Here is a 16,293-nt window from a genome sequence, read left to right as displayed (position 1 = left end):
GCGTGACGTTATTTTCATGAAGGACTATCTCGTGTTTAAATGCATTGCGGCTCTTGACACGTTGATTATTTTTTTTTACGAAATTTGAAGAACAAATGTCTCTTCTTGTTATTCTGGTAGCCGACATCTGCATTAGACTATAGATAATTACTTTCAAAAGTTGCATGCTAAATATTACCACTTTGCTTAGCCAAATTGGAGAATTTGTTGGCAATCAATTACTGACTCCATGCCAATTTCCCTGAGCATCATCATCGTAAACAGAGGGTTTAATATCGATAGGGCAGCTGGCACTCGTCTCTCGATATTAACACTGGGTCGGTAAAGCATTGTCAATCTCCGCGCCCTACCATATCAGCATATATAGAATACGTGTGGTCACACAGCACACAGCGGTTATTGGAGGACATTTTATTCGTTTTACAACCCACCCTATAAAAAAAATGTACCAGGTAATACCCACCGAGCTACGTAGCACTTTTTTTAGAAGAGATTTGGCCACAAATGGTACCTGAATGAAGTGACTTATCAGGTGGTAATGTATATCAGCCAAATAGTCTAAATGCATGTTTCTAAATGTGGAGAGAAAACCCAGAGAACTTGGAGATAAACCTACGGGATCACGGGGAGAGCATGCAAACTCCAAGTATACAGGTGTCAGGGTCGGGATGGAACCCACAACCTCCTATATACCAAGCAAGGTAGTTAACATTCCACCACCGTGGCACCCCAGGAATGCCGGAATAAAATAATCCAGCAGCAGAAATAATTCTCTCGTGATGGCACGGCACTCAGAGTATGCCATGGAGAGGGTGCCCATCATATTCTGCAGGTGCTGGGATATTTTAATTGGGAATTTTACATTATTTATTTGGTGCCACTTATACTTTGTGGCCCGGTTGTACAACCATGCACTGAACTCAGCAGGCTCCAAAGTGCCACGGAATGTAGGCACAGCACAAGACACGGCAATTATTTACGTCGACGAATTCTCCAATGCACGGGGGTCATGTGCTGCTCTGCACGAGATCCAAATGGTTGCTTTCTCTCACGCAATAATGCTGTTGGCACAGTTGGAATAAAAACAGAACAACAAAAAAACGAACACATTCCCTGCTATGGCCTCATTAAATTAAAAGCAAGGTGGCTGCAGCAGACTTATTTTCAGAGTACATTTTATGGACAGACTTGAAAACAATGACTGGTTTGTCCCAATTACATCCAAATTGTACTATCTGCATCATGTCATGAGACAAAGAAGTAAATGCTGAAGCAAGCAGGGCATCACTTTGTGTCACCAGAATGGGTGTGGAAGGTGACTTCACAAAACTGCTTATGATTCACTTCAATAGACCTCTGATGCACATTACGTGGAGCGCATTTTATATCTCCCACAAATAGTGTTGGTCGTATGACCATAACACCAACAGTTGAAGTCTTCAGAATTGGAACGTGCCAAAATTAGTGACAAAGTAAAATATAACGTGCTGTTTTTTTTTGGTAAGAATCATTGGTGATCAGGCTGAGACAATAAACTCACGATCCTTAAATAATCATGGGGGAATTTGCTTCTACTCGGGCCCAGGTTGGCTCATTTTCTCGTACTATATCCATTTTCTGATCCAGCCAACTACACCAGAATCACTTGATTTTGACCAAAGCCACATGCAATGCGTCTAAGTTTTCACCTGATTCTACAATTCAGAGTGAAAACCATGGCAAATCCACGTATTCTATTTGCGAATAAGTTAAGCAATACCTTGAACTGCTATGTGGCTGTGGTCTGACGTTTCAACTTAACTCTACAGCACAATTTGCAGATATATAGAGTGTTGTAAACATTTTACGCAAAGTAATCGTACATTCCAGCTTTGTCAATCTTTTTTTGTGTAAAGGCCTCTCCACATCATGTCGCTCGTGGGAGTTGTTTGACCATAATTCACCAGCCTAGTTAGCGTGGGTCGGTGAAGGGAGATGCCCAGGACCAATTCAGCATTCGCTCACCCCTGAAGTTAGCAATGCCTGAGACTTGAACTCGGATCACCGCGTTCATTTCCCCGCTACTCCCATGCCTGCGCTATGGTGCTAAGAGGATCTACTTCCTTGTTAACAGTTTACTTGCAGTCACTTCATGTGCTGTGTTAAAACAGAGTCGCCCTGTAAATGTAATATAGAACGGCTGTACTTTTAAAACTTTCTTTGCTGAAGAAACTTGTTCTGCTTCCTTGGGATTGGACTGAAGGTTTGTAATGGGTTTTTATTGTTTATTTTTCTCTATTTGATATTGAAAACCACTGGCCTCATTTCTCCCAATGCAATGTTCCTGTCCAAATCCCTTGGTATCACTGCAGCCCACTCTTTGACATTCATGTACCAGTTTCATTTGTTATCAATTACGAATTTGTATAAAAGCATTGTAATCACATTGCAGTATAGTTGTAAAGCAGTGGAATTAATTGTTTTCAGGTTAAAGTGGGAATCTGATGAGCCAAAAAAATTGGAATGGATTTCTGATAAAATTGTATGCATCTTTTTTTTCTTTTATCCCACTCTGGAGAGGTTCTGTAACCCATCTGATTTTTTTTTCAACACCTGTATTGCTGCATTTTGTTTGGCTCTGTAAGGTTAAACCCAGGTTGGCTGATTTAATAACCCTTAACATGAACCATACTGCTCGTGGATCAAATATGGTGTGTTGAAAATAGATTATTTTTCATTTGTACCTGCATGTAGAATATTGTCAGAAATACGGTATAGACAAATACATCATCAACGAATATATATTACATTCAACCCTTCTGTCAATCTACTGCTGGATGAAGGCGTACTCAACGCTTTACTGCCCATAGGGGATGTTTAACCATACTTCACCTAGCCAGTCAATGCGGATTGATGAAGGGGAAATCCCAGAACCAGTGCAGATATTATTCACCACTGATGTGAGCCTTGTATGGGAACCAAACTCAGGTCACACTGTTGGTAGCACAGTGTCTGCCACTGTGCTATTGATATAAGTTTTAGATGCTGCCAAGTATGTCATGGACATGTGGCAGAAAAGTAAATTATGAGGCATATTCTATTCTTAGTGCTGCTCCCAAAAAGTTAATCGATATATCTCAACTTGCAGACAGGATAATTCTGTCCACTCTGCAACTCTTACATATGGTGAAAAATTATCACTTTGAGATGATATTAAGTCCCTTCAACATCAAGAGCAGTTTTAGCCAGACAGCTTTTCTTTCTTATAAAAATGACACAACTCATTCAATGAAGAGCTGTGCACTATCCAAAGGAACAATACAAAGCCAATAATCTCTCAGGGGCACATCAAACCAAAGCAACACATTAAGCCTGTGTGCTACATTTTATAATAAATTAACAATCGACTGCTTTATCACCCAACAATGCTTAACAGTTGAGCCCAGAAAATGAGTTTAGGTATTTTCCACCGATGCTTTTCACATAGGTTCAACACAGTTAGTCAATCGGCGGGTAGCTTGGGGTGGGGTCAAATTTTGTGGGTGCTCCTGGGCCATACACCTCTCCACATGACAGAATCTATAACCTATTTCAATAGCACAGTGGTGTGTACTGTGCCACCACGGTGGCGAGATGTTAACTACCTCACCTGGTATACAGATGTTCGTAGGTTCAATTCCAACCCTGACGCCTGAATAATTTGAAGTTGGAATCTTTTTCTCGCCATGGCCACGTGGATTTTTTGTTGGGCCCTCTGGTTTTTCCCTCCACATTTGGAATCGACATTACCTCAGAGTATTTGGTGGCTATACATTTCCACGCGATAAGCCACTTCGTTGAGCTATCAGTTTTCGCCAGATCGCATCTTAAAAAGATCTCCGTAGCTCAGTGGGCTTTATGCGGTAAAATAAAAAAGAGTTAATAGAAGTCAAAATACTCTCTAAAGGGCCTCTACAGTGCTCCGTCTAGGTAAGGACCAGCAGCAGTGTGAGCGAGCCGCTACAGGGCTCACCTCTACACTTCGGTAACACTCCCTGGACATACTGCTCTGTGTTCCGACAGGACTACCGCGTGAACATCTTCCTGAGACAGAAGTGGAACGACCCGCGCCTGCGGCTGCCGCAGGACTACCACGGCTCGGACATGCTCACCGTGGACCCCAAGCTCTTCAAGTGCCTCTGGAAACCCGACCTGTTCTTCGCGAACGAGAAGATGGCCAACTTCCACGACGTGACGCAAGAGAACATCCTGCTCTTCATCTCGCGCAACGGCGACATCCTTCTCAGCATGAGGTCAGCTAGATGACCATTGAGGCCAAATTATCCATAATAAAGGTTTGTTTTGCGATTAGATCACATAAATATAAATGTGTCAAAACCTGCCACTACCCGACACAGCCAATGAGTAAGGTTTGTCACACAAGGTTTTGTCACACAACCTCCTGGTATGCAGGAGGTTGTGGCTTCGATTCCGACCCTAACACCTGTATATTTTGAGTGTTCCTGTTATCTAGGCCTCGGCAAGGTAAGGTAATTTACCATTTTTACCAGGTAAAGGTAAAGGTGTCGACCATGCCAAGGGGTAAGGGTAAAGAGTAGGGTAAAGGTAGGCTCGTTGCTTTTTACCTTTTACCTTACCTGCTAAAGGGTAAAAGGGTTGGGTAGAGTGATTGTATTGTGGTAAGGTTAAAGGTAGGGTAAAGGTAGGCTCGTTGTTTTTACAGTTTTCCTATTAATACTTATTTGTTAGCTTACAATATCGGTCACTTTATTGATTACATAAGTTGGTAATTTAAACATCACATAAGCATAGCTAATTAGGTCACATTATGCTTTAATGCATAAATATAATGTGGCCCGAAAGTCAGGAGGCACTGGGTAATTTTATATTTATTTCAACAAATCACATGGGATGATTTAATTTACTTAACAAATGTTCAAACTGACTTCCGTTAATATTACTTTATGCATGAACTTTCTTTTGAAATGAATTTAGGACGTTTTTTGTTTAAAAAAAAGCTGTCTTCTTTTTCACATTCGTAAAACAAATTAATTGGACTCATTCGTCATTAGTAGAAATAAAAAATCTTATTTTTAAATGTTATTTGAGAAGGAATAAGAAAAATGTATATTAATAACGATAATAGATACATTTTTAACTTCAATATTAAACAATTACAAAGTTTTAACGCCAACGTTAAAATAAACAAAATAACCCTATGCCCTGAAGTTTGGGCCACCCTGTATAGTTGTAATGAATTAGGCATGTATGTGTGTATGTTGAACTTATTTCGCACCATATGTAGCCAATCGTGCTAATCGGAGGTGCGGGGAAGGAAAGTGAGGTATTGTAAACTCGTTTCCAAAAATAAAGAATATAATGGAAAGGTAATTCACGAAGACTATATCTTACATTGGGAAGAAAGTCCAGTGAATATAATCGGACGCCCTGTTTGATTGGTGATCAAGAAACATCTGAGCTGTCTTCCCCATCAGTCAGTCATGAGTCAATTTCCCATCTAGAGGTAAAGATTATTAGAGATTGGCAAATGAAGTTGGAAGAGATTCAGAGGAATGTTGTATTTTCACCAAAATGTGTTTAAATTATTCTGCATGCACGTTTAGTAATGCCTTTGCCAGGTGTTTAATAGTGGGTCCCTAATTGACTCTTGTGCTATCGCGATCGTTGGAGGAGAGTACTTAGAGGTCAGAGACCAATGGAAAGAGCAAGAGAGAAAGTTAGATGAAAATATCGCCTTTTACAGCCAAGGTTATAAAATATGGGTTTAAAATAAGCAAAGCAAAAAAGTAACAATCCAACATGTAGAAATATATAGAACACACCGTGAGAAAAAATGCACAATGCAATCAAGAATCGGGATGAAAGAAGTAATTTGATGTAAACTTATTAAATATTGTTTACTAAGTACTACAATATAATTTATGCATGAAGATGGAATATGCATATGGTGTAAGTGAGCCTGCACGAGCAGACTCTGAAGGTTGGGTGTTAATGTTGATACACTTGGGGTATTCTAGCAAAAGGAAGGAAGTGATAGCAAGGTGCGGTGGTATAAATAAGATTGACCGTGAACACCTCTTAACCTTGAATGCTGAGCAGCTAACGTCCATTCCTGTTCAGCAAATGGGGAGTAATTGTATCACAGGTACCCATAATTTGAGGTAGGGTTCACGCAATGAAAATTGTTAAACTTACATTTCAATTTCAATTCCCCTTTCACTGTGAAAATATTGAACACTTCTTCAGGTTCACCATAAGCATAAATGTAGCGTAAATAACCATGACACGTTTGATATTAATACATCCAGGAATCATTGCAACGTTCATGATCCAATGCGGACAAAGTGGACACAATGTGTTTGTACAATCCTTGTTTTATGGATGTAGTTTGCAAGCACTAAAGCACCAGTTTAACACGTAGGCTTTAACGACCAATATCATCCATAAAACAGGTTTTTTTTTACGCAATCTAACTAAAGCACCAGTAGCAGATGTAAAACCCTTTCATAGCTTTAGCACCTACTTTTATGTGTTATTATGAACTAACTTATTTGCCCGTCCTAAGACCGAAGCTGTAATATTTACGAAAAGATTGAGCAGAGTATAATTGTATCTTGTGTAAATGTAATGGTAATGAATCATGCACAACACGAAGTCATAAAACACTTCACTGCAGTTCATTGTAGCACTGTATTAATGGCAGTGATTCTTGCACAAAACTACGTCATGAAACACCTCACTTCTTGTCACTGTAGCACTGTATATAACTTAACCTTCAATTAGTTCAAATTCACTGCTCTGACACTTTATTCTCTTCTGCTTTCGGTCGCTGGGGTTGAAATAAATTGAAAATCGAAACAATATCTGGAAAATCACCGAGAAATGTCTATTTTACCATAATGTAGAAGCATAAATTAGACTTACATTTCGTCTCAAGTGCTGAAGAAATAAATAAAGACACCATATCCACTTTGTTGTTGAATATAATTATTTATTAGATTCACTTTCAATAAATAAATGTCAAACTGAAAGCGAAATTGCGAAAAAAAAACATTTCCATTCGACCTTTCTACGTGAGTGTAAAAATCCACCTGCTCATGAATTTTAATGACGGGGGTGGTGCGGCATGTGGAGTGATGTCACGCGCGGGACACACAAACAGACGTCATTGGCTCACTATAGTAGTAATTGAACCCGAGGTGGCATTGTTTAAAACGTTACGTTCTCCTGTGTTTGTGTGTATGTGTGGACATGATTGACTGCGGGGAGTGGTAGTGTAGTGGTTAGCATGCTGCGCTACAAACCCAGCTACCTGAGTTCAATTTCTGCTCACTGCCAACACCAGGGGAGATAATCTGAATCAGTCCTGGGCCTCCCCTGGGTCAACTCAGCTTCAAATGAGTACCTGGTGCAGTGTGTAAACATCGCCAATGAGGAGACAAAGGCGGCCGGGCATGGTGCTGGCCACCCACCCCCTCGTGTGCCATGCTGGCCTTCGTTAAGTGCTCGCTAATAGCACTTGTTCCAAAAGTCGATTAAGGCTATACCGGAGATCTTTGTCTTGCATGATTGGCTCAGTAAATGCATACATCTGTGAAAACCGGGCTGGTCTGTCTGAAAATGTATTCTTCACGATGTATTCTAGATGGCTGCATTGCTGATCTCATGGTATGATTCCCGCTAGACCAGCCTGAGTGGATATTGTGGATTCAATCCATAGGCGGCTCGTTATTGACACTAAAATTGGAGAAGAAATGCCAACTTAAGCTGACAAATCCACTGAATGAATGGATGCCGAATTGTTGATACCATAACCGTTCTATGCAGTGTTCTTCCTCGATTATATTCCAATTATATCACAAATGTGGTGCATGAGATAAACTAAATTTCTATTTAGAACAATAACAGCAAGTCGTGCAACATTCTGTGTCTGAGAATTGATTACATAATTTATTTCATGAGTTAATGTCCAAAAACTACTTCTGGAGTAATTTTAAATACGCCTCGTTTCGGCACTATATGACATACAATATGGTATGTTTATGGCAAGCAGTCATACATATTTAATACTCAGAGCTGAGTTATGCTAACTAAATCGACAAAGATAATTGTAAAGGCTTTTTGCGTGGTTTGTGTGAAGTCAACGAAAGTGTATTAACATCATCAGTTCACTTGCATTAGGAAACCCGGTTTAATCACGCATAGCTGAAATCTGGATTACAACCCAGGTTTGATCGGATTCAGATTTGAGCAACCCAACATAAATATATCACGTGCTGAAGGATAGAAAGTAGATGGTCTCAGCATGGTCACCACTATCTGCCAGAGAAAATCACATATCTGGAACCTTTTTACCAGTATCCAAAATGATGGGGGAAAAAAGCATGGGCTTTAACGTGTCTGGTAATAAAACAGGTGTTTAGATGTTCAAACACCAAATAGAAACCTTTTGCAAGGCATCGAGTCTGCATTAGCCACCCACAGCTGTGGCAATATATGCAAACGGACATTCTCTGATAATGTATGCATTGTCTTTGAAACGGATTGGTCTACTCCAGAGACAGCCTTCTTCATGGCCTTTTCTCACCAGTGTTAGACCAGATAACGCCAAAAGGCGAACAATACAAAGACAATGCAAGTATCAGAACACTTGTAGCTCAGGTCGAACAGTTAGATATAGCTATGGGACCTTTTTACCAGTATCCAAAATGATACAAAATAAGAATAGGATAGGTTTTACCTTTTCCGGCAATGAAACATATGTTAAGATGTTCAAACACTAAATAGATAACTTTTGAAAGGCATCGAGTCTGCATTAACCACACTTACTTGTGGCAAAAGGTGCAAACAAACATGCTCTGATAATATTTGCATTGTTTTTAAACTGATTGGCCTTCATAAAATAATAGTGTGACGGTGATTTTACAATAATGTCGTAGCAGTGTGGGAAAATATGACCCCGATTGTGTACAGGATGAAAAGGCCACTTGAATAACGTTTCAAATATCTCTCCTTGAGCCTTTCTCTGACACATGAGGTGCACTGCTCTGCAAGATCACTAAGTGGATTGTTATTCAAATGAGATTATGCTGATAGCGTGAGTGTAATCACATAAAAGAACCCAGCATCTCGTTCATCTGACATGTTGGCAGCTCAGTGATCTAACATGGCATTACCCCAGCAAGCCACCTGGCCACCAACTCTCTCTGATGTCTTAAAATGCATGCAGGTACATTATCTAGCTTCAGATCCTGTTCAAAGTAATTTTGCAATTGTACAGCTGCCATATTTTAAACACGTAGTTTCTGTAGTGCCCTTGTGATTTGTAGTAATTTGCAAAGTACTTCTGAACTCAGAATGAGAGTGCATCGTGAGCCTGGCACATTGTAATATCGTGGTTGAAATTTATTTTTGTGCTGTATTATCCGATATTTTTAATTCACAGTCCCAGGTTTCCTGGTGTTTATATGTTTACTTAAATGTGTCTGTATAATTTAATCATTAATTGTCACATGTAAATAATACCATTTTATAACAGCTTACATCTCTAGTTACCACTGTGATGCTGAACATTTGGGTTTGAATTTCATTGATGGGAAATACATGTGTTGATTGAGATAGCAGAATGGGTATATAGCAGTTTTATATATATATAATCATTGTACATATACACATCAACTCACTGATTTGCTGACACGCTTGTATCTTAAGCCCTTAATTATTTAGTCTCACATTTTCATGCTACTTTATTTTCTCTCTTTTACTTGCAATTTTAATACGTTTGTGCACTTGAAGATGAAGAACAATGTGTGCCTTTTCACCGTCATCAAACACATAATTATTTAGTCTCACATTTTCATGCTACTTTTTTTTCTGTCTTGTATTTGCCATTTTGAATATGTTTGTGCACTTGAAGATGAAGAACAATGTGTGCCTTTTCACCGTCATCACCTAATTGGGGTTACAATGTGCTGGCAAAAAAAAACACCATGAAAGATGTAAATTAATTATCTTGCAAGGTGTCTGCTAGATAATGCTAAATGCCATCTCGGGGTATTTTGAGTTACATCCACCTTTCGTATGTATGTTTAACTTATTTCGCACCGTACACATCCAACCGTGCTCATCACACATATGAATTAATAATCAAAATGAATATAATCGCGGGACCCATTTTAAATACACTAGGTCGCGTGTTATAAATAACTTTATATCAGTGGGGCAAGCAGAGAGCTTGCAAAAGATTTGACAGAAAATACGTGTGAATATTGAGTCTGTAAGGGAGCTCTAGAGAGAAGCTTTAACATCAGTCAAGCATCACTTGGACTTCTGTAATGCTGACCTTTATCAACTGACAATTTGAGCAGAAAATATGAAAGGCAATTCTGTAAAAGTCCCCCCAATCCCGCAACGTAATTTCCGGCTTCAGGGTGAGTGACATATAAATTACAATTGTTTGGCCTCAAATACTCTTTACCTCGAATGTCCATTAAAAAAACAATGGGACACTTCAAACCCACCTTGATATAGCGCAGGGGTCGGGAACCTTTTTGACTGGGAGAGCCATAAAAGCCAAATATTTCTAAATATATTTCATTGAGAGCCATATAGTATTTTTAACGTATAATAAATTAAATATGTCTTACTTTTAATGCGACTTCTGGTGCTGCATGGTTTTGCTGATAGTTTTGTAGTCTGGTTCATACGTGGTGAGGTTGAGCTTCATGCAGGCGTGACCCGTGAAATGTATCTTCAAAACTAATTTCTGTTTACTTTAAAATGACACAGTATTATTAAAATCAGTTCCAAACTGATTTATTATTTATTCTTTTTTTAAATTATTTTTTTCAACTCAAAATTGTCTGGGAACCATATGCCGTCACTGGAAGAGCCATATATGGCTCGCGAGCCATAGGTTCCCGACCGCTAATATAGCGTAACAGAAATGTAAATAGCTACAGGCTTCCTCTATGAAAAGCACACTGGAGAGGCACAACGGATATAAATGGTTTGGTTCATTTGGCTATTGTCCTTGGTCGTGCACCTTCATGCCTCTGATCCGAGGCTCACAGATTTGAGTGTACAGATTCTCAAATGAATGCGATCTGCCTTTTCTACGAAGGTGTCCACAAGCAGTGTTTGATGGCCTTGGCACTAGCATTGATGACCGCAATAAAAGGAGAAAAAACTGTTCCTATAATTGGCTGCACTTGATTTGTTTCAACTGAGCTCTAAGAGCAGCAAAGAGGTGAGAGAGGCAGTAAATTGCTTGCTGTTAGGGGCTGACAGTAAAAGTGTACTGCTCAGACATTGCAGAAGCAGAATGTTGATCAGGAACACTGGCTTTCACTGAGATGGGCTCAGAGCTCTTGGCTAGGTGCACAATTAATGAAAACATGTTCACTGTGCTACCGGAGCAAGTGGCTCCGGTATATTTTATGTCGCTCAGTAAATAAACATAACCAGACTGCCATTTATGATACAGGGAGCTCAAATACCAGAGAAGACCCAATTTGTACCATCATCATTATAAACATCCTTATAGGGTCTGTAAAACGATTACCTCCTTGTAAACAACGCTTGATGGATGCTTAACAGTGCTTGGCCTATGGATTTACTTGTTCACTTAATGGGAATGTGGAATTTCCACGACACGTGACCTGGCGACTAAATAACTGCAGTGCACACATTTACACTGCAGGGCGGACAGAGACACGGGGGAGGGGGGATTTGATAAATTTGCACCATTGTTCAACTGCTGTGCTGAGAGATCATACCAGCAATTGTGCTAACCATTACAACCATGGCGGCATCCCTTTTATTTTGGGAAATGTGATTAAAATTAAGAAAATTAACAGCTATTTCTGCACAAACAAGTTGACTGTTTGAAGAGAAATACTGTAATTTGAATTATACATTATTAGTTTAACTACTACATTGTGCGTCTGTCATTTATTACATTGTATTACATTGCATGACCGAGTTATACAATGTAATTAACCTTACAAAGTGTTGTAAGTCATTAGCCTTACACCGTTTTGTTGGTAAGTAGTACATCGCCAGCTGTAATTAAACAGAATATATAATGGGTAATGCATGTGTAGTGAGTACAACTGAGTCGCAGACGTACTCTTGGAGGCAACACATTTACTTAACACCAACACACGGGGTAGATGCCCCTTAACAGAATAACAACCTATGGTGGTGACCGCCAAGCTAACTACACTAATTACAACGTACTATGGACCGGACCACAGCTTGGGTCCAGGTCCACGTGTTGGAGATTCGGTAGAACGTAGAACGGAGATGAAGGTTTCTTCAGGATGAACAACAGCGCCGGTTCCTCAAGTTCAAGTTCATTCAAGTTCATTTATTAGGTATAGCCCTGTGAGCCATTCAGCTCTTGAATCGGGTGCAACCGCAACAAACAAAAAACAAAAACATGAACAAAAAACATCTTAAAGTGAATATGTGACTAAGTGCAAACAGAAAATTCAAGAAAAGACAGCAAAAATATTGCAGAAAAAACACCGTACACCAACGCTGTGTGCAAAAATCTCAGTGGGATGCAAGTCAAACAACAACAACCACAAGACTGTTTAGATTAAGGCCATCAGTCTAACTCTGTACTACGCGGCTTATATTCTCTGCGGCGTGGCTGGCTCCGCCCTTGGCCACGACCACCTTCCAGAATCCTCGAGCAGGATCTGGACCCCGCCAATGTGACCACCCCTAGCCCCCACTTGGGGTCCCTTTGTAGACTTAACTAGTCACATGTCCTCTCAGATCAACCAGAGTGCCATGGCCTTTAGTAACCCCATTTCTACGACCGGCACTCCTACACCCTATCCTGTAAGGCCGGCACTGCACACCAAGCGTGATGCCATCCAGCGCTATCAATCAGCGCTCACAGAGTCCATCTAGGGCCGGTACCATACCCACACCACGTGGTGTCCGCGATGTCGCTACACTGCACGCCGTGCCTCTCTAGGGCTGGCACTACACAGTGACATATGTATTGGATAACAAATAAAAGAGTAAATATATGTATTTGATATAATTAACCATTCCTATACTGTCTTTGTTAATCTAAGACATTCTGAGACTCAGCAGTCTGTTCTGGTCCCAATTTTGAGACTTTTAGACAATTCCTTATGTGTGTTTAGGTCCTGTATGCATTTATTTTGTGTATCAGGAAACGGTGATATCTGGAGAAAACGCATATTTTTTCTTCACACACAAGATTTGAAGTCTATAGAATTGCTCAGCACACCCTATGCTGTGTGATGGCCATGCTTTAACAAGAGTCAATTAGCACATTAATGGCAACAATGTCAATGATAGAACTGCACTCTTAGCAACAAATATTTTACCTTACAGCCCTATGTCAATCCACTGCTGGATGAAGGCCTCACCATGCCACGTCTCTTGTAGGGGTTGCTTGACCATACTTCACTTGACTGATAAGTGACATTGGTGATGAGTGGGGTTCAGAGGAGCTCAGAACTAGTTTAGATATCACTCACCACAGATGTTCGCCACGGCTGGGAGTCAAACCCAGGTGATCGGGTTCATAGTGCAGTGTGTTAACCACCGGACCACTGCTCCACTGCCAAAATTCATGCATACCATTAGTATGTTTCATCTTTGAGAGATCTCGTCACAGTGTGTCAACACAAATGCAAATAACAGTGTTTAAATGTTTTGAGTGTTGGATTGAATGCAGTAATGCAGACAAATGAATGTAATTAAACTGACAACATGAAAACAATGATTAAAGGTATAGTATTGAGCCGTGCTTAACACTTCATCTAAAACCTGTCTATGAAAATAGGATTTACTGATTGTATTAAAGGCCTTGATGATATGTGCATTTCGAAGAACTTGTGATAAAATGTTGTGCTCAGCAAGTGGAAAGCATTGACCATACAAGCAAACTGTGGGCATAAGGCAAAACAATCGCATTATGGTAGGCTAACTTTCAAGCTTTCTGTGTTCGTTTGTCGAAAAAAGACTGCTCGCAAGGTTCACTGTTGCTACGATATTGAATCTGTTGTGACTTGAATGAGACATTCGTGCTTCACATAAAGACTGTAAACATGAGTGAAGTGGAAATTAATTGGAGTTCTTTTTTTTTACAAATATCACCGTGTTACTAACTTCGCGCTATGCTGCTGCATATTTGGTCTGTTTGCAACCTTGAAAATGATCCACGATCAGAACAATTGTTGGATTGCGCTAATGTAAATTCAACACATTGTGAATGAGCTGCTACATTGTTACTATTTAATTAATTGCATCTTCTATAATAACATAAATGCATATGTAAAGCATATTTAAACGTAAGGTTTCCAAATTTTTGGAATGCTCAAACTGAAACTTTTACATAACCACGCCCACTCAATTACTAGTCCCTCCCACACAGGAGCCCAACCCACAGTCAGGTAGCCCCACCCACTGTCATGTAGCCCTACCCAATGCTCAGGTAGCTCCACCCACTGCCAGGTAGCCCTACCCAATGCTCAGGTAGCCCCACCCACTGTCAGGTAGCCCCACCCACTGTCAGGTAGCCCCACCCACTGTCATGTAGCCCTACCCAATGCTCAGGTAGCTCCACCCACTGCCAGGTAGCCCTACCCAATGCTCAGGTAGCTCCACCTACTGCCAGGTAGCCCCACGCACTGTCATGTAGCCCCACCCACTGTCCGGTAGCTCCACCCACTGTCATGTAGTCCCACCCACTGTCCGGTAGCCTCATTCACTGTCAGGTAGCGCTGCCAGTGCCCATTCCACGAGGGTGCCACTGTGGTGAGATGTTAACTCCCTCTCCTGGATTGCAAGAGGTCATAAGTTCGATCCCGACCCTGACGCCTGTATATTTGGAGTTTGAATGTTCTCCCTGTGGTCACGTGGAATTTATTCAGGTCCTCCGCTTTTTTCCTCCGCATTTAGAAATATCCGTTTAGAGTATTTGGCTGCTATCTATTTCCACATCATAAGCTACTCCGTTTAGCTATTATTTGTGAAGTCACTTCTGAAAATGATCTATATATTTCAGTACCTGGTAAAAAAATGTTTTAGCAAATATAATCAGTTGTGCATGAAGCCAGAAAATGTTTAACCGGGACAAGAATACAATTTTTTGCAAATACTTCCAGACACTGGGACAGATTTGCTGAAAATGGGGACTCTGTCCCAACAAAACCAGGGGTGCGGTGATTATTTAAGCATTTCAATCTGCGTAAGATTTCAATGTCCTGTTGGGAAGCCAATGCCAACAGCTTTATAGGCGTTGTGATGTCTATACGTAAACCGCTCATCTTGCGAGTTTGTTTATATCCATTCTACAGCATCAGTACTGTGATGTCCTGTCAAATGCGCTACTTCAAAAATCTAGCAATAATTTAATTCGTATCTTAAAAAATTATTGGGGCAATTTGTTTTTTATTGAAATTTGTATTCAGTAGAATAATGCCAATTTAAGCCATGTATGGCTTCATCGTGATGACATGCAGTCACTTCACATTTTCCTCACATTTTGAGTAACTGTTCTGCTTAAGTGTTTGTGCAAAGTCGACGGTCTGTTCATTGTTTTTCTTTCTTCTAAACGCATCTAGTTAATACATTATATCCAAACTACTTCTAAGGATTGATGCACTGATTTATATAAGGTGTCTACATTATTGCTCAATGCAGAATTACTAAACTCTTGCATAGACAGTCTTCACCATTACATTGGTTATGCATCATTCACTGTCATTACTAAACACATAATATGAACGCTTAAACAATGATTCAAGAATACCTGTACAATTTTTACGTGCATTTGGTGGGGGGGGGGGGGGGGGGGGTATTGGCACAGTGGTTCTCACAATACACTACAAACCTGGCTTGATTTTCACTAAAAACCTGTGCTTGATTTCCAGCCTTGGCTGACATCAGATGCAAGTGATTTCTGAACCAGTCCTGGGCCTCGATTTGTTTCACACAGCCTTAATTGTTTGCTCATGCCACAACTGGCTGAAGGATACTCTAGAGCACCACTTTAGGGGCAATTCTGGGCTATTCTTCCTCCCTGGCCAGATGTCTTGGAAGAAGTGGAAGTACCCACACCACATGCTCTCATTTAAAAGTAACGGGCTGTCTGGTTACAACATTCGACTCACAGTTGAGAGTTTTAAGTTAAACTCAGCGACCAACTCGGTCTCTCAGTGCTTGGTCAGAAGTCAACTGTTGTTATCCCACGCCAGCACTCATCGGTGTCATAGGATCGTGAGTGTGCAATAACCACAA

The 16,293-nt window shown here is 40.4% G+C and overlaps 1 protein-coding gene across 3 annotated transcripts in view; it reads left to right on the top strand.

Moving 5' to 3' along the window:
* Positions 1 to 16,293, top strand: part of GLRB (glycine receptor beta) — a 186,260-nt gene that overhangs the window by 82,702 nt on the left and 87,265 nt on the right. For all 3 annotated transcript variants that reach the window (XR_009755190.1, XM_061552206.1, XM_061552207.1), the window contains exon 6: positions 4,042 to 4,271. Coding sequence is in view for 2 of the 3 variants with exons in the window: in XM_061552206.1 (XP_061408190.1) it covers positions 4,042 to 4,271 (230 nt within the window). In the remaining variant the exon portion in view is untranslated. The remainder of the gene's footprint in view (positions 1 to 4,041; positions 4,272 to 16,293) is intronic.

The sequence above is a fragment of the Lethenteron reissneri genome, chromosome 16 (assembly GCF_015708825.2).
Source record: "Lethenteron reissneri isolate LAM-NWPU_2019-01 chromosome 16, ASM1570882v1, whole genome shotgun sequence".
Classification (NCBI taxonomy): domain Eukaryota; kingdom Metazoa; phylum Chordata; class Hyperoartia; order Petromyzontiformes; family Petromyzontidae; genus Lethenteron; species Lethenteron reissneri.
Note: the sequence above shows the minus strand (reverse complement) of the source record. Positions and strands in the feature narration are given on the sequence as shown.